The 19,171-nt window shown below is 44.9% G+C and overlaps 1 protein-coding gene across 1 annotated transcript in view; it reads left to right on the top strand.

Moving 5' to 3' along the window:
- COL28A1 (collagen type XXVIII alpha 1 chain) overlaps window positions 1–18,898 on the top strand; it is a gene marked incomplete at both ends in the record, with an annotated part of 119,163 nt that extends 100,265 nt beyond the window's left edge. The window contains 5 exons of the mRNA XM_082259978.1: window positions 952–1,509; window positions 8,862–9,181; window positions 12,833–12,938; window positions 14,188–14,331; window positions 18,699–18,898. Of these exons, the coding sequence (XP_082116104.1) occupies window positions 952–1,509; window positions 8,862–9,181; window positions 12,833–12,938; window positions 14,188–14,331; window positions 18,699–18,898 (1,328 nt within the window). The remainder of the gene's footprint in view (window positions 1–951; window positions 1,510–8,861; window positions 9,182–12,832; window positions 12,939–14,187; window positions 14,332–18,698) is intronic.
- Window positions 18,899–19,171: the final 273 nt, after the last annotated feature.

The following is a 19,171-nucleotide window of genomic DNA, read 5'->3' as shown; positions in this document are numbered from 1 at the left end:
TCTCTTCCTTCATACAGGCAACAGTAGATGTTTATTTCCATGCTGATCCTAAAGCTCTTGTTATTTTAAAGAGTGAGAACCTATGCAGCAATCTTTGATAATTGCCTCTACATTTTTTTTATCATAACATCCATTGATATGTGGTAGTGACACACCACTCAAGGGCGTAACTACAGGGGTTGCAGGGGTTGCAATTGCAACCGGGCCCCATGCTCCAGGGGGCCTTTGCGGCTCCCCTGTACACCTGGATAGGAGGGGTGGGCAGGGGCAGCATGTAGAGAAATCATTGTCCTCCTTTTTCCTCCTGTAGCTGTAAGAGGAAAATGGATAAGATTTGTTCCTCTGTATTCTGCCCCCGCCACTCCTCCTATCCAGTTCACTTGTGTCCTGCTGTCTCTGGGCCCCTGTGTGCTCCCCTGGTCACCCCCACCCCCTACTGTGCTGCCCCCCCCCCCCACTGTGCTCCGTTCCCTCTCCTGCCTGCTGCTGCAGGGGATGTGTCACAATGGAGAACCAGGAAGGGGTTGGTAAATATGTAATTTACCAGCTCCTTCCTTTTCAGAAAGGGGGCCCACTGTAGAACTTGTGAAAGGGTCCCACTGCGGGACCGTAATAAAGGAGCCAGCAACGAGAGTAAAGGGCCCCAGGATCAGTGGGAAGAGCCCCAGACTTAAAGTGAAGGGCCCCGACCAGGGGTCCGGGGGGCCCTTCATGATTTCTTGCACCAGGACCCTGAAGGATCTAGTTACGCCTCTGACACCACTACATACAAATCAGGCCTAAAAAAAGAGCCTATTAAACCCCTTTGTAAAGTGACCCATTAAAAGTATTAATTATGTAAGGAACAGTACCAAGAAAAAAAACAGTTGAGAAAAAGCAAAACAGCTTCATAAATTGAGCTTATATCTTGTAAATTTCCCTGTAAACACGCCTTTTCTTTCCTTTTTGCAGGTTGTGGTGTTAAATGTAAGGAAATACCTATGGAGCTTGTCTTTGTGATAGACAGTTCTGAGAGTGTTGGGCCGGAGAACTTTGAAATCATCAAAGACTTTGTAACTGCTCTTGTGGATAGAGTGACTGTAGGCCGAAATGCCACCCGAATAGGACTTGTGCTCTACAGTTTGGAGGTGCGTCTAGAGTTTGGCCTGAATAGATTCACCACCCAACAAGATGTAAAGCAAGCCATCAGAAAGATGATGTATATGGGAGAGGGCACCTATACAGGAACTGCCATTCGAAAGGCCACCCAGGAAGGATTTTTTGGTGCACGGTCAGGAGTCAGGAAAGTGGCCATTGTTCTCACAGATGGTCAGACGGACAAGAGAGAAGCTGTGAAGTTAGACATAGCCGTGCGGGAAGCTCGGGCTGCTAATATCCAAATGTATGCAATTGGAATTGTAAATGCTACAGATCCAACTCAACAAGAATTCATAAGGGAACTAAATCTAATAGCTTCCGACCCAGATACTGAGCACATGTATCTCATTGATGACTTCAACACTCTTCCAGGTAATAAAAGAAAAAAATTAACAATATAGTTATTTGAAGTTACAGCTTGTGTGTCTATACATATTTGTTCACTTTTTAAATTGTACAAATAAGGGACATGCTGATAAGAAGAGATAACAGAGTGATAGAGAGATGGGCTTTTGAGTCTGCTTCTCCTTTCACTGTTCAGTCACAGGCTGGTGGGAGGGCCAACATTTATAAGTATTGCCTGCAGCAGACAAAATTCAGATCTCCTGCCCTGACAGACATGGCTTTGGGCTTTTCTGTGTGGCTGAACTTTGTAATTCTTAGAACTGGATGGACAGAAATACAAATTCTTTGGCAGGTAAAATCCCTTAACCACTTAAGCCCCGGAGGATTTAGCTGCTCAAAGACCAGGGCCTATTTTGTGATTCGGCACTGCGTGACTTTAATGGACAATTGTGCGGTTGTGCGATGCTGTACCCAAATTAAATTAACGTCCTTTTTTACCCACGAACAGAGCTTTCTTTTGGTGGTATTTGATTACCTGTGCGATTTTTACTTTTTGCGCTATAAACAAAAAATTAAAAAAATTGTAAAAATCTAAATTTTCTAACATTTTAGGCCAATTTGTTTTCTGCTACATATTTTTGGTAAAAAAAATCGCAATAAGCGGATTTTGATTGGTTTGCGCAAAAATTATTGCGTTAACTAACTACGGGAAAGATTTATGTAATTTTTATTGTTTTTTTTTTTTAATTAATAATGGCGGCGATCTGCGATTGCGTTTTGCGGGACTGCGACATTGTGGGGGACAGATTGGACCCCTGACTGACATTTTTGACACTTTTGGGGGTACCAGTGAGATTACTACAGTAATCAGTGCTAAAAATATACACTGTTACTGTAAAAATGGCACTGGCAGGCAGGGCCGGTGCTTCCACTAGGCAAACTAGGCAGTCGCCTAGGGCGCATTGCCACCTAGGGGCGCAGCCAGGAGTCGGCACTCTCTCTCCTTTATTAATGATCCTTCTGGGCTGAGGGGAGGGGCGGCAGTGGGGGAGGAAGAAGGGACAGAGGAAGATGCCAGGTGTCTGGGGCAGTGGCAGAACCACCAAGCCTTGGCTTTGGGGGGGCCCCAGAAGGCAGGAAGGGAGCCCACCGGAGTGCTGCCTGCATGATGATCCTCTTCAGCTGGAGCTGAGCGGCCTAAACCCCAGGCAGGAAGTGATTATCTGCACTGAGCTGGTGGGCAGTCGTCATTTCCCTGGGTCGGTATTAAGCAGGGAGCGGAGGAGAGCTGAACCTGAGCCGGAGCTCGGCACTGGAGGGCGACACCTTTACTGGAATGGTCTGAGGAGGTTGGTGATGATGGGGAGCTCTCTAACTGCTGCTTCTTCCTCCACCAGGAGCCTGTTGGGGCTGTGGTGAGCACTGTGGTCCAGAAGAGGAGCATCCTGGGAAAAGGAATTACAGTGAAGAAGAAGAGAGTGCAGGCCACTCTCTTCATACCGCCCAGTGAGTGTCCCCAGAACAGGGGATCCGGGTCCCTGGGTGTGACATGGAGGATCCCTGGTGTGATGTGAAAGGGAATTGGGGTCACCAGGTGTGCCATGGGGAATCAGAGTCCCCAGGTGTGACATGGGGGTTAGGGGTCACCGGGTGTAAAAGGGGTTTGGGGTCACCAGGTGTGCTATGAGGAATTGGGGTCCCTGGGTGTGCCATGGGGGATTGAGGTCCCCAGGTGTGACATGGAGGAACACCAGGGTCCCCAGGTGTGACATGGAGGAACATCAGGGTCCCCAGGTGTGACATGGAAAAACATCAGGGTCTCTCCAGGTATGACATGGAGAAACATCAGGGGCCCCTGGGGTGACATATAGGAGCATTGGGGTCACTGGGTATGACAGCATTACATGGAGGAACACGGGGGTCCCTGGGTGCTACATGGAGGAACATCGGGGTCAGTGGGTATGACAGCAAGACATGGAGGAATATTGGGGTCCCAGAATGTGACATGGAAAAACATCAGGGTCCCTGGGTGTGACATAGAGGGACATCAGGGTCCCCAGGTGTGACATGGAGGAATATGGGGGTTACTGGGTACAACAGCATAACATGGAGGAACCATCAGATCAGGGTCACTGGGCGGGACATAGAAAAGCTTTTAACCCCTTCCCTTTTTTTTTTTTGGGGGGGGGGGGGGGGGGTGGGGCGCAAGTAGCTGGTCTTGCCTAGGGCGTAAAATAGTCTAGCACCGGCCCTGCTGGCAGGGAAGGGGTTAACTTTATTAGAGATCAAGGGGTTAAGTGTGTCCCTAGGGGTGTGCTTCTAACTGTCAAGGGGCGTGGCTTTTGATGTAACCACAGAGACATACGATCCTACATAGCAGGATCATATGATCTCTGCTTTTACACCAGGGAGAATGACAGACAGCTGTGTTTACATTAGCCGCCTGCCTTTCTCCCTCTCCAGCGGGAGATCGCGAGTGACCGGCGGACATTGGAGGCACCGGTCACTCGCACAGGGATGTCAGGGAACGAAAGGGGGCGGGAGCGTGCCTCCGGCGGCGCGCGCTCGCCCCCTATTGGCTCGTGGGCGAGTGACGTACCGGTACGTCACTTTGCCCAGGAGGGGCTGACCGCCGCAGTATATGTACAGCACTGTCCAGATAGAGGGTTCAGGGTCCTGCAGCCTCATAGGACAGTCAGAGCAGAATGAAAACTCCTCCTGCAAGCTTTAACCAGACACTCAAATAAGTCACAAGACTGCTATATACTGCTGATGAGAAAAGGTATTTACATTGCATCCGGAAAGTATTCACAGAGCTTCACTTTTTCCACATTTTGTTATGTTACAGCCTTATTCCAAAATGTATTAAATTCATTATTTTCCTCAAATTTCTACAAACAATATCCCATAATGACCACGTGAAAGATGTTTGTTTGAATTCTTTGCAAATTTATTAAAAATAAAAAAGGAAAAAAATCACATGTACATAAGTATTCACAGTCTTTGCTCTTACTTTGTTGAAGCACCTTTGGCACCAATTACAGTCTCAAGTCTTTTTGAGTATGATGCTACAAGCTTGGCACACCTAATGTTGGGCAGTTTCTTCCATTCTTCTTTGCAGGACCTCTCAAGCTGCATCAGGTTGGATGGGGAACATAGGTGCACAGCCATTTTCAGGTCTCTCTAGAGATGTTCAAGTCTGGGCTCTGGCTGGGCCACTCAAGGACATTCACAGAGTTGTCCCATAGCCACTGCTTTGCTATCTTGGCTGTGTGCTTAGGGTCTTTGTCCTGTTGGAAGATGGACCTTCGCCCCAGTCTGAGGTCCGGGGCGCTCTGGTGCAAGTTTTCATCAAGGATGTCTCTGTACATTGCAGCATTCATCTTTCTCTTGATCCTGACTAGTCTCCCAGTTCCTGGCGCTGAAAAACATCCCTAGAGCATGATGCTGCCACCAACATGCTTCACTGTAGGGATGGTATTGGCCAGGTGATGAGCGGTGCCTGGTTTCCTCCAGACATAATGCTTGCCATTCAGGCCAAAGAGTTCAATCCTTGTTTCATCAGACCAGAGAATTTTGTTTCTTATGGTCTGAGAGTCCATCAGGTGCCTTTTGGCAAACTCCAGGCGGGCTATCAATTGCGTTATACTGAGAAGTGGCTTCCATCTGGCCACTTCTCCATACAGGCCTAATTGGTGGAGTACTGCAGAGATGGTTGATCTTCTGGAAGGTTCTCCTATATCCACAGAGAAACGGTGGAGCGCTTTCAGAGTGACCATCCGATTCTTGGTCATTTCCCTGACTAAGGCTCTTCTCCCCTGATTGGTTAGTTTGGCTGGGCGGCTCACTCTAGGAAGAATACTGGTGGTTCCAAACTTCTTCCCTTTATGGATGATGGAGGCCACTGTGCTCATTGGGACCTTTGATGCTGCAGAAACTTTTCTGTACCCTTCCCAAGATCTGTGCCTTGATACAATTCTGTCTTGGAGGTCTACAGACAATTCCTTGGACTTCATGGCTTGGTATGTACTCTGACATGCATTGTTAACTGTGGGACCCTATAGGTGTGTGTACCTTTCCAAATCATGTCCAATCAACTGAATTTACCACAGGTGGACTCCAATCAAGTTGTAGAAACATCTCAAGGATTATCGGTGGAAACAGGATGCACCTGAGCTTAATTTTGAGTGTCATAGCAAAGGCTGTGAATACTTGTGTACATGTGATTTTTTTCGTTTTTTTTTTTTTTATATAAATTTGTAAAAGATTTCAAACAAACTTCTTTCATGTTGTCATTATGGGTATTGTTTGTAGAATTTTGAGGAAAATAATGATTTTAATCCATTTTGTAATAAGGCTGTAACAACAAAATGTGGAAAACGTTAAGCACTGTGAATACTTTCCAAATGCACTGTATATGACCAGTCCAGTCACATGATCTGGCTCCCCTCTGTCAGCCAGTAGCGACTTCAGGGGAGAGAAGGAGCCGCCAACAACGGCTGCACAACGGGAGCCTATGGGTGACATCACTGCTCCTGGCTTTCACAGCTGTTGTCGGGTTCTCTCTCCATTCCCCTGCAGCTGCTTGTGGCTGACACAGGAAATCACAACTGGACTGAAAATAGGTAAGTATATACTGTATCTCACAAAAGTGAGTACACCCCTCACATCTTTGTAAATATTTTATTATATCTTTTCATGTGACAACACTGAAAAATTAAACTTTGCTACAATGTAAAGTAGTGAGTGTACAGCTTGTATAACAGTGTAAATTTGCTGTCCCCTCAAAATAACTCAACACACAGCCCTTAATGTCTAAACCACTGGCAACAAAAGTAAGTACACCCCTAAGTGAAAATGTAAAATTTGGGCCCAAAGTTGCAATATTTTGTGTGGCCACCATTATTTTCCAGCACTGCCTTAACCCTCTTGGGCATGGAGTTCACCAGAGCTTTACAGGTTGCCACTGGAGTCCTCTTCCACTCCTCCATGATGACATCACCTAGCTGGTGAATGTTAGAGACCTTGCGCTCCTCCACCTTCCGTTTGAGGATGCCCCACAGATGCTCAATAGGGTTTAGGTCTGGAGACATGCTTGGCCAGTCCATCACCTTTACCCTCAGCTTCTTTAGCAAGACAGTGGTCATCTTGGAGGTGTGTTTGGGGTCATTATCATGTTGGAATACTGCCCTGCGGCCCAGTCTCTGAAGGGATGGGATCGATCATGCTCTGCTTCAGTATATCACAGTACATATTGGCATTCATGGTTCCCTCAATTAACTGTAGCTCCCCAGTGCCAGCAGCACTCAGGCACCCCTAGACTATGACACTCCCACCACCATGCTTTACTGAAGGCAAGACACACTTGTCTTTGTACTCCTCATCGGGTTGCCGCCACACACGCTTGACACCATCTGAACCAAATAAGTTTATCTTGGTCTCATCAGACCACAGTACATGGTTCCAGTAATCCATGTCCTTAGTCTGCTTGTCCTCAGCAAACTGTTTGCAGGGTTTTTTGTGCATCATCTTCAAAAGAGGCTTCCTTTTGGGACGAAAGCCATGCAGACAAATTTGATGCAGTGTGTGGTGTATGATCTGAGCACTGACAGGCTGACACCCCCCACCCCTTCAGCCTCTGCAGCAATGCTGGCAGCACTCATACCTCTATTTCCTAAAGACAACCTCTGGATATGACGCTGAGCATGTGCACTTAACTTTTTTGGTTGACCATGGCGAGGCCTGTTCTGAGTGGAACCTGTCCTGTTAAACTGCTGTGTGGTCTTGGCCACTGCACAGTTTCAGGGTCTTGGCAATCTTCTTATAGCCTAGGCCATCTTTATGTAGAGCAAGGGTGGGGAACCTTTATTCTGCCAAGGGCCATTTGGGTATTTATAAAATCATTCAGGGGCCGTACAAAATTATAAACCTAAAAATGTGCCTGTTATATTTGGTCAAAAATTTCATTGACTCACCCCTAATGTGATGGCTGCAACTGCTTCTCTTTGGTGAGGTGTGTGATGTTAGCTGGTATTGGTGATGTTGCTACTCACAACTGGTTTTCCAGGTTTGCGTCAATCAGTCTGGAGCGCAGTCGACTTTGTGGTGGTAAGTTTGGAAAAGAACTGCTGGTGGGTAATGCTGGTGGGTATAGCTGGCTGGTATTGCTGGTGGGTACAGCTGGCTGGTACTGCTGGCTTGTACTGTGCTATGGGTACTGCTGGCTGGTACTGCTGGCTCAGGCTGGTACTGCTGTGGGTATTGCTGATTCAGGCTGGTACTGTGCTGTAGGTACTGCCTTGGGTACTGCTGGCTCAGGCTGGTACTGTGCTGTGGGTACTGCTGGATAGTACTGCTGTGGGTACTGCTGGCTGGTATTGCTGTGGGTACTGCTGGCTGGTACTGTGCTGTAGGTACTGCTGTGGGTACTACTGGATCTGGCTGGTACTGCTGTGGGTACTACTGGCTCTGGCTGGTACTGCTGTGGGTACTGCTGGTTCTGCTGTGTGTACTGCTGGCTGTGGCTGGTACTGCTGGCTCTGGCTTATACTGCTGTGGGTACTGCTGGCTCTGGCTTATACTGCTGTGAGTACTGCTGGCTCTGGCTGGTACTGCTGTGAGTACTGCTAGCTCTGGCTGGTACTGCTGGCTCTGGCTGGTACTGCTGGTTCTGGCTGGTACTGCTGTGTGTGCTGCTGGCGGGAAATGCTGGCTAGCAGCAGGAGAAAGAGGCGATGTTTCCTGTATTGGTCACAGGCGGAGTACATTTGATATCACTCCGCCTGTGACTCACTCAGACTGTCAGAATGGAGCCGGAACTATACAGGAAGCATTGGCTCCGTTCTGACAGATCAGCTGAGAGACACAGACTCAGCTGCACGGGGGGCTGGACCAAATAACTTTGAGGGCCGCATACGGCCCCCGGGACGTAGGTTCCCCACCCCTGATGTAGAGCAACAATTCTTTTTTTCAGATCCTCAGAGAGTTCTTTGCCATGAGGTGCCATGTTGAACTTACAGTGACTAGTATGAGAGCATGACAGTGATAACACCAAATTTAACACACCTGTTCCCCATTCACACCTGAGACCTTGTAACATTAACGAGTCACATGACCCTGGGGTGTACTCACTTTTGTTGCCAGCGGTTTAGACATTAATTGCTGTGTGTTGAGTTATTTTGAGGGGACAGCAAATTTAGAATATATACTGTATATAGATACTGTACATCTTTCACAGGTTAGTATAGGTTAGTATAGGTGTTAGGAGGGGGAGGGAGCATTGTTAAGACTTGTTAGGCTTTAGCTGGAATTCTACCTACTTTTACCTCTTTAAGAATAATTACCTTTTATGTCTTATTAATTGGATTATCTCTATACAGCTTTGGAGTCTAAACTGGTGAACCAGTTCTGTGAAGATGAAAATGGTGCTCTCATATACAACCGAATAGGAAGCAAAATCAACCCAATGTTCCCGATCAAAGGCTCTTCCACGATTACCTACCCTGGAGCTGAAGTGAACAGAGTGAACACAGAAGAGACATTAAGATTAGAAGAAAAACGTAAACTGGAAGAAAGAATCAGATTGGAAGAAGAGAGAATTCGACAAGAACAAATTCGTAAAGAAGAAGAAGAAAGAATTAGGCAGGAAGAAGAAAGACGAAGGGTAGCTGAAGAAAAACTCAGACAGACACAAGTTCCGGTATGGCAACTGTAAAATGTTTACTGTGAACAATGACAAATATTTTATGAACTGTGTGTATGTGAATATATATTGTAGATGCTTGGTGCCTTTATATTTAGACACAGTGGACACTGACACAAATCAGTGCTATTCAAAATAAGCATGAAACACCCAACACCTAAACAAAAAGTAACATTCACACAGTATGTGATGCTTTGTCAGGGCTAATGATCTCCAAAAGTTTCTTAAAGCTGAGCTTCAGGCAGATGTAGAAGACACACACTAATGTGGCTCTGTATTTAATAATACATCATTACATTTGTTTGTAAAAGTGGTTGTAAACCCTTAGACCCCGTTCACACTGGGGCGACCTGGTCGCCTGACAGGTCGCCTGCCACAGAGAAGCTGTGGACCCGTTCTAATAGGAGCGACACAAGTCACTCCGACTTAGAAAAAGGGTCCGGAGCTTCTTTGGGGCGACCTGGAGCGACCTGCATTGACTTCAATGATATGAAGTCCGTGCCGGCCGCTCCGAGGTCACGGTGCGAGCTGCGCCCCGCGACCTGTGAGGTCGCCCCGGCAAGTAGCGTCAGTGTGAACGGGGTCTTACATTTATCCATGGGCATAGCAAGCCTCAGTTGATAAATTTAACATTTATTCAATTTGTTCAAAAAAAATCACATTGAGGACGTGATCATTAGCTCAATCTCAGTTTTTGCAGATGACACAAAACTAAGCAGGGCAATAACTTCACGTCATGATGTAGAAATCTTACAGAATGACCTGAACAAAATAACAGAGTGGGCAACTACATGGCAAATGAGGTTTAATGTGGAGAAATGTAAGGTATTGTACTTTGGGACTAAAAACATAAACACAAAATACCCCTTTTGGGGGAACCTCTGGGGGAATCAAAAATGGAGAAAAATCTTAGTAGAAGAGTAGAAGATAGGCGCTAAGCAATAGCATGCAATGTCAAGCTGCAGCTGCCAAAGTCGGCAGAAAATTAGCATGCATAAGGAAGGGGATATATTCCAGAGATAAAACTATAATCCTACCACTTTTTAAAACCATGGTCTGACCACATCTGGAGTACTCTGTCCAGTTCTGGTCGCCAATCCTCAGAAAGGATGTGTTGGAACTGGAGAGAGTCCAGAGAAGGGCAACTAAACTAATTAGGGGATTGGAAGACCTTAACTATGAAGAGCGTTTTGCAAGCGCTTGATTTATTCTCCCTGGAGAAGAGACGCCTGAGAGGCGACATGATAGAACTTTACAAATACCTCAACGGTGATCTCAGCATAGAAAAAAAATGATTCAATCGCAAGGAATGTAAGAGGACATGAGGCCATTCAATGCGATTACAGGAGAAGCATTTTAAGCTCAGGCTACGCAGGGTTTTTTTTTTACAGTAAGGGCTATAAGATTGTGGAACTCTCTACCACAAATGGCAGTAACTGAGGGAAGTATGGCTACTTTTAAAAGACTCTTGAACATACATCTCAAAGATCAAAACATTCAGGGGTATGGCAAATGTATACATCTGCACAAACTTACACAGGTTGAACTAGATGGACTATTGTCTTTATTCAACCTCAACTACTATGTAACAATGTAACTATGTAGGATGAAACATATCCTCCTACATAAGTTACACTCTTTCTTCACTACAGACTTCTAAAACACTCAGATCAGGCCTTTTCTCAGCTCTGGCAGGCAATGGAGTTGGAATCTGATGTCAGTGGAGGGAAAGGACACTTCTACACAATCCCATGGGGAAACATGCAAAGCTAAGGCTATCAATCAACTTCAGTGTGCTAGAGGTGGGGTGAGGCCATCTCCAAGATTCTGTGATGTTGGGATAACTAGTCAGAACTGACTAAGGCAGATAGCAGAGGGAAGAGAAATTAGACAGAAATCACACTCAGTGCTTTGGATTGAGGCTAGTACACACTATAGAAGGATTTTTCATTTCAAAGGTTTGCAACCACTTTAAATGCAAGCAGTTTAAGGACCTAAATGTGATTTGGTATCCAACCTCTGTAGAGCTGCATTCAGTCTGAGAGTGAGAGGGGCAGCCCTAGGAGCAAATCAGGTGTGCTCATGCAAGTGAGCCGACAAGGAGCGGGCTGATAGGAGAAGTGGGTGGAGTGAAAAGAGAGATAATATAATTTGCTTGCTTCTTTGATTTCACTGTCCATTAAGCAGGCAAGATGTTGGGAGGTGGCATCACAGTGATTCTAACTAAAAAAGAGAAAATATGCAAGGGCTCATTAATACCAATAGCCATAAGTGAGCCCTTGAAGGCAGCAGTGATCATGCATCGTAAATTATACATCTCACTGTTTACTTGTTTATCAACTTTCCTAAGATATCATTATAACATTTTATTTCAATCATATTTATTTGTTGCAGCAGGTGTACTAAAACACACTGCACTGAAAAAAGTTGGTGATCGTCGTACTTTTCTCAGTGCACACCACTGCAGCACAGCACTGTGAACTGAACTCATAAGACATAAGGAAAATTGCCTTTTCTATGCATTGGGATTGCATTGGCCAAGCCCCCCCCCCCCCCGGGCAGCTCAACACATATACTGTAGTGTGTTCAGGCCCTAACAGGGCTTTGTAAAATCTCACTACTGGATGGATAGAAATACAAATATTTTAGCAGGTAAAAAAGCTCTGAGCAGAAAAAAATGGGCAGCGCAGTGTGTATGGAGCTGCCTAACTGAAGACCGGTCAGGGTGCCCATGACCTGTTGTGGCATGGACGCCACTAGACTTTTGAAGGTATGCTGTGGTATTTGGTGCAAAGATGGCGGTAGCAGATACTTTAAGCCCTTTAAGTTGCAAGGTGGGGTCTGCATGGATTGGACTTTTTTTTCCAGCACATCCCACAGATCCTCGATGGATTGAGAATTTGGATGCCAAGTCAATACCTTGAATTCATTGTTGTGTTCCTCAAACCATTCTTGAACCATTTTTGCAGTGTGGCAGGGTGCATTATCCTGATAAAAGAGGGAACTGCCTTCAGGGAATACCATTTCTATGAAGGGATGTACTTGGTCAGCAACAATGTTTAGATAGGTGATACATGCCAAAGTAACATCCACATGAATGGCAGGACCCAAGGGTTCCCAGCAAAACATTGCCCAAAGCATCTCTCTGCTTCCGTCGACTTGCCTTTTTCCTATACTGCATTTTAGTGCCATTTCTTCCTCAGGTAAGTGATGCACACACACCCAACATGTTCATGGGTTTAGTCATCATTTAATATACAATGTAGAAAGAATATAACCTAATTTTATACTAAGCACTCCAATGAAATCATTAATTGTCCAACAATGGATCATTGCTTACTTTCACCACTAATATTTGCTGGCCAATGATCTTACACCATCTGCCTATTATTTGATCTACTTTTGAATGTTTCATTACAATTGTTTGGTAACCTTCAGATTCTGTAAAATGCATTGGTATGAACTATGAAGAGAGAATGTAGAGGACAAAGCTTTTTAATATATGTCCTGCCTGAGGTATGGTTATGAAAGGCATGACAGCTAGCACAGTGTGGGATCTCTGATTGGAGAATCTTGCTGTGTGGTCACAAATGAGTCTAAATACAGGATTTTAACTGTTTGTCCTTCAATTATCTATTGGGTTTACAGAGAAAAGATGTAGTTATTGTACCAAGTGTGGATGTGGGAGAAGATGAATATGAGGACTATGGTGATGAAGATGAAGAAACAGAGACACCTTCATCTAATACTAGAGGTAAATGATGTGCTTTATTTTAAGATTTATTTTTAAGGGAGATTAGAACACCTTTAAGTTGTTTATTGCTTTCTGTATGCCCAGCTATCACGGAAAGTAAAAGAAAATCCTAAATATTGGGGTTTCCTCAGAACATGAATAGAAGAAATCTTTCAGTGCATACAATAGTTGTAGTGACTCTGGTGACAACAAGGGATTCCCTCACTTTGGTGGGATTTCCTACTACTTCCTGTTTGGCTATGGGACAGAAAGTGTTTTAAAATTTCCCAAATTGGTTACACATTGCCTACTTTAGGAAGACCTTGCACCTAAAGCAAGGCCTGTGCACTTAGCTTGGACTTCTTTGCAAAAACGCTGCCTTAAACCCCGCCCCCCAAAAAAAAAAAACTGTAGGGGAAAAACGTGCATCAAATTCCACCCAGCTTAGATTGTGCAGGGAAGAATTGGAAACCCTGTCATTTTCTTTTTTTTTGCAATCTGTGTTACTTCTGGGTAGATTCACCTCTTTACTAGTCCTGGTGATCGTTATCATTAGGCCAAATCTGTCTCGCCAGGCCTTGTCATGTGGCCCTCACACTCAGTTTTTCAGACAGAACATGGCAGGGGAGATGGAGTTGCATACCCCTAATTCCTCCACTCTGTACACAGCACACCCCAAACTCTGCGTTCTGTACTTAGTGCACTCCTGAGCTTGGCACTCTGCAGGTAACGCACCCCTAACGCACACATAGTACAACCCTGAACTCCACACTCTGTGCATAGGGCACCTCTGGAACTGCACTTTGTATGTAGCGCACCCCTGCACCATGCACTCTGTACGTAGTGCACCCCAGATACAACCGGCCCTTTGAGGGTAACCATACTGCTGATGTGGCCCGTGATGGAATTGAGTTTGGCACCCCTGCCCTACACAGAAAGTGCTGAGACATCCAAAATGTTACTTCAGAACAAGAGGTGACAATAAAACTCCCAAAGGGGTCGAATGTTTAGGTGATAACTGTTTAAGTGGAGATTTTCCTTTACTTTCCTTGCAAGTGCAAGACAGGAAGTGATATGAAATCTCCACAATGGGACACAGTCAACAAAAAAAAGGGAAAGGGGTTTTAACTGTTCCCTACCCTCGCCAAAACTAAAAACTTTTGGCTATACATATACTTTAAGAAACAATACAATGAAATATAAATGCACTAGATCAATTCATTTACTTTACTGGAAGTATATTTTATTTTTTGCTTATTCTATCCCATAGTGGTTTTGTCACCAGGTGGAAGTTCATCTAAAGAGAAAACATCATCTTCATCATCTTCATCATCAAGGACCTCGTCTTCTTCCACTGTAATATTATCTCCATCAAATTCAGCTGAAAGAAATGTGCCAACACAACCATCAATAGGTAAGCATGGGCCCTAGCTTTTTACTGTTTAAACCACACATAGGTGAATATAGGTGTTAGCATTAACCACTTGCCCACTGGGCACTTAAACCCCCTTCCTAACCAGACCAATTTTCAGCTTTCAGTGCTCTCACATTTTGAATGACAATTACTCAGTCATGCAACACTGTCCCCCTATGAAATTTTCATCCTTTTTTTCACACAAACAGAGCTTTCTTTTGGTGGTATTTAATCATAATTAGGTTTTTTATTTTTTGCGCTATAAATGAAAAAAAATGAAAATTTTGTAAAAAAATGAATTTTTCTTAGTTTTGGTTTAAAATTTTGCAAATTTAGTCATTTTTCTTCATAAATTTTGACTAAAATTTATACTGCTACATATCTTTAGTAAAAATAACCCAAATAAGTATACATTTTTTGGTCTTTGTGAAGGTTATAGAGTCTACAAGCTAAGGTGCCAATCATTGAAAATTGATCACACCTAAAGTACTGACAGCCTATCTCATTTCTTGAGACCCTAACAAGTCAGGACAGTACAAATACCCCCCAAATTACCCCTTTTTGGAAAGTAGACATTCCAAGGTATTTAGTAAGAGGCATTGTGAGTTTTTTGAAGTTGTAATATTTTCCCACAATTCTTTGCAAAATGAAGATTTTTTTTTTTTATTATTTTTCACAAAATGGTCATATTACGAAGTTATTTCTAACACACTGTACAGGCATATTTGCAACTACACCCCAAAATACATTCTGCTACTCCTCCTGAGTATGGCGATACCACATGTGTGACACTTTTCTACAGCCTAGCCACATACAGAGGCCCAACATCCAAGGAGCACCGTCAGGCGTTCTAGAAGCAAAAATTACACATATAATTTTCTGACGACTTATCACACTTTTGAAAGTCCTGGAGCACCAGGACAATGGAATTACCCACAACATGACCCCATTTTGGAAAGAAAACACCCCAACACATGATCTAGGAGGCATAATGAATCTTTTGAACATGTCATTTTTTTCCTCAAGTTTTTGGAAAATGTGGAAAGAAAACCAAAACGCATTTTTTTTACACAAAGTTGTAAATTTATAAGACATTTCTTACACATAGCATGCACATAGCAAAAATGACACCCCAAAATACATTCTGCTACTCCTCCTGAGTATGGCAATACCACATATGTGACACTTTTCCACAGCCTGGCCACATACAGAGGCCCAACATGCAGGGAGCACCGTCATTTCCTGACTTCCCATTACAATTTTGTGAGACACTGTAGGGCAATGGTCCTCAACTCCGGTCCTCGGGCCCACTAACAGGCCAGATTTTAAGTATTACTTTGGGGAGATGCAGACTAGAATACTGCAATCACTGAGCAGCAAATGAGATCACCTGTGATGTAATTTAGTTATCTTGCAAACCTGGCCTGTTAGTGGGCCCCGAGGATTGGAGTTGAGGACCACTGCTGTAGGGCACTGATAAGCATTGTAGTTGCACTGATGTGGCATGGATGTGGCCCAGATGAGCACTGACGTGGCATGGATGTGGCACTGATGAGCACTGATGTGGCATGGATGCGGCACTGATGAGCACTGACGTGGCATGGATGTGGCACTGATGTGGCACGGATGAGCACTGATGTGGCACGGATGAGCACTGACGTGGCATGGATGAGGCACTGATGAGCACTGACGTGGGATGGATGTGGCACTGATGAGCACTGATGTGGCATCGATTAGCCCTGATGTGGCATTGATGTGGCACAGATGAGCACTGACGTGGCATGGATGAGGCACAGATGAGCACCCTGACGTGGCATGGATGTGACACAGATGAGCAGTGACATGGCATGGATGTGGCATTGATGTGGCACGGATGAGCACTGACGTGGCATGAATGTGGCACGGATGAGCACTGACATGGCATGGATGTGGCATGGATGAGCACTGACGTGGCATGGATGTGCACTGAAGTGGCATGGATGTGGCACGGATGAGCACTGACGTGGCATGGATGAGCACAGATGTGGGATGGATGAGCATGGATATGGCATGGATGAGCACTGAGGTGGCACGGATGAGCACTGAAGTGGCATGGATGTGGCATGGATGAACACTGACGGGGCATGGATGAGCACAGATGTGGGATGGATGAGCATGGATGTGGCATGGATGAGCACTGAGGTGGCATGGGTGGGCACAGTTGTGGGATAGATGAGCATGGATGAGCACTGAGACAGCATGGACAGACACAGATGTCGCACAGATGAGGCACGGATGAGGCACGGATGAGGCATGGATGAGCACGGATGAGGCATGGATGAGCACGGATGAGGCATGGATGAGCACGGATGAGGCACGGATGAGCACGGATGTGGCATGGATGAGCACTGAGGTGGCATGGGTGGGCATGGATGTGGCATTGATGAGCACTGATGAGCACTGAGGTGGCATGGGTGGGCATGGATGAGGCAGGGATGAGGCATGAATGGGGCACGGCTGAGGCACTGATGGGGCACGAATGAGGCACTGATGGGGCACGAATGAGGCACTGATGGGGCACGAATTGGGCACAGTTGAGGCAGAGGAGGCGTGCAGCTGCAGTTTCTCTCCTCTCCTCGCACACTGTACCGATTGCTGTGTACAGCGTCTGAGGAGAGGAGAGAAATAAACCGGACATGCGCCGGTTTTTTGTGACGTGATCGCTCCGTCATTGGACGGAGCGATCACGTGGTAAAGGACCGCTCTCATTGGCCCTTTACCACGATCCGTGTTGCGTCGGGTCCCCGGGACCCGGCGAGCACGGACACTACCGTGTGCGCGCCCCAGGGGGCGCGCGGGAGAGCGGTTCTGGGAGGACGTCCATGTACGCACTCTCAGAACTAGACAACCACTTTGCGGCCGTATTTTCACAATAGGCCGGTCGGAAAGTGGTTAATATGTGTTAAAGCCAGGGCAATTTTAATAAAAAAAAATGGTGAAAGGTCTGAGGAATAAAACATATCAGGAGAGATTTCAGGAACTTAATATGGAGGAAAGAAGGGAACAGGGGGACATGATTGAAACCTTTAAATGCATCAAGGGGGTAAATAGGGTTCAAGAGGGCAGTATTTTCATAATGAAACCAAGATAAAGCACACAGGGATATGACCTCAAACTAACAGGAGGATTTTTCAAAACTAATTTTAGAAAACATTTTTTAACTGAAAGAGTTGTTGATGTGTGGAATATACCGTATTTATTGGCGTATAACACGCACCGGCATATAACACGCACTTTCATTTTAGGATGGAAGTTTCAGGAAAGAAAGATTTTCAGGAAATATGGATTAAAGAATTAAAAATAATAGTACATAGCCCCTTTCATTATATAGCCCCCCTTTACATTACACAGCCCCCCCCCCCTATGCAAAGTAAATAGCAAAGTACATACCCCCTTTTATTATACCCCCCCATGCACTACCAGGAGAACCCCAGTCTCCTGGGACAGCCCTGTCAGCGTACTCTAAAGTAAAAAATAAAAAAAAATCACTGCCAGCCCCTTTTCATAGATGCTTCCTGCATTCAGTGTCAGTGTCATTGTGAATACCTTGTTAGCGCCATTCTTTCATATGCGATCATGTGACCGCTCTCCTGTGACGTGTAATGGCCGGTCATGTGAGAGAGCGGACAGAGAGACGGAAGCTTACAAGGTATTTAGAGGCATTTAAATGACAGTGATGTGATGTATGTAGGAAGGATTTATAAAAAGGGGCAATAATCGGCGTATAACACGCACCCATTGTTTGCACTAGATTTCCAGGGGGAAAAAGTGTGTGTTATACGCCGATAAATACGGTACTTTCAGCAGAGTTAGTCAAAAGCAAGTGGCATCAAACATGCTTGGAGCAAACATAGATCTATACTCAGAAAATAAAGGTAACAAAGTTAGTTAAAAAAAAATTAAAAATAAATGAGCAGACTCAATGGACCACTTGGTCTTTTTCTGCTGCCACTTTTCTATGTTTCTATGATTTTAATTGTATTTTTTTTAATTTAACTGGGACTCCAGGCACGGTAAAACCTGCAAAAGCAGCTCAGGCTGCAATACACATCTGTAATCAGAGATGTCCACCAAAATGCTTCTATTCTGCCACAGGAAGTCCTCAGTCTCCTGGAAGACTGGGAAGTGGGAACATACTATAAATAAATGAGTGTCACCCCCAAGGATACGTCACCATGGCTTCCTTAATTTATTATCACATCAGCACCAGTATCTGCATCCCCAAGGGCTCTATTATCTAAATGCCCTTGTTTCTGTAGCTTTAGTTGTGTTGCAGCAATACCTAGATGTTTATCAATGCTCACATCCTTGTGTTCCTCCTATTTCAGAGTACATTCAGGATGCACGGTGCAAACTGCCATTAGATCAGGGCCCTTGCAGGACATACATAATAAAATGGTATTATGACAAACAAGCCAATTCCTGTGCCCAATTCTGGTATGGAGGCTGCAGTGGTAACGGTAATCGCTTTGATACAGAAGAAGAATGTAAAAAGTCCTGTGTTTACTCCCTAGATGGAGGTAAGTGATCCTGTTTCCATACAAGATAGGACTCCCTGTCATATTTAATGCACATCTTTTTCATCTTCCATATTCCTGTATGTATTCTTCTTTTAAGCTTCTTACATTATTTGTTCTTTTAATGTATCCTTCTATATGTTAAAGTGCATATAAAGCCAATATGTTTTATAGTTTTGGATAGGATAGGGATGGGTTAGAACCTCTGTTGCTTTTTAACCACTTAAGCCCCGGAGGATTTGGCTGCTAAAGGACCAGGGGTTTTTTTGCGATTTTTTACTGCA

Source organism: Pelophylax lessonae (assembly GCF_965119305.1).
Source record: "Pelophylax lessonae genome assembly, chromosome: 6".
Taxonomy (NCBI): domain Eukaryota; kingdom Metazoa; phylum Chordata; class Amphibia; order Anura; family Ranidae; genus Pelophylax; species Pelophylax lessonae.
The sequence above is the reverse complement of the archived record's forward strand: the minus strand, read 5'-3'. Positions and strand labels throughout refer to the sequence as shown.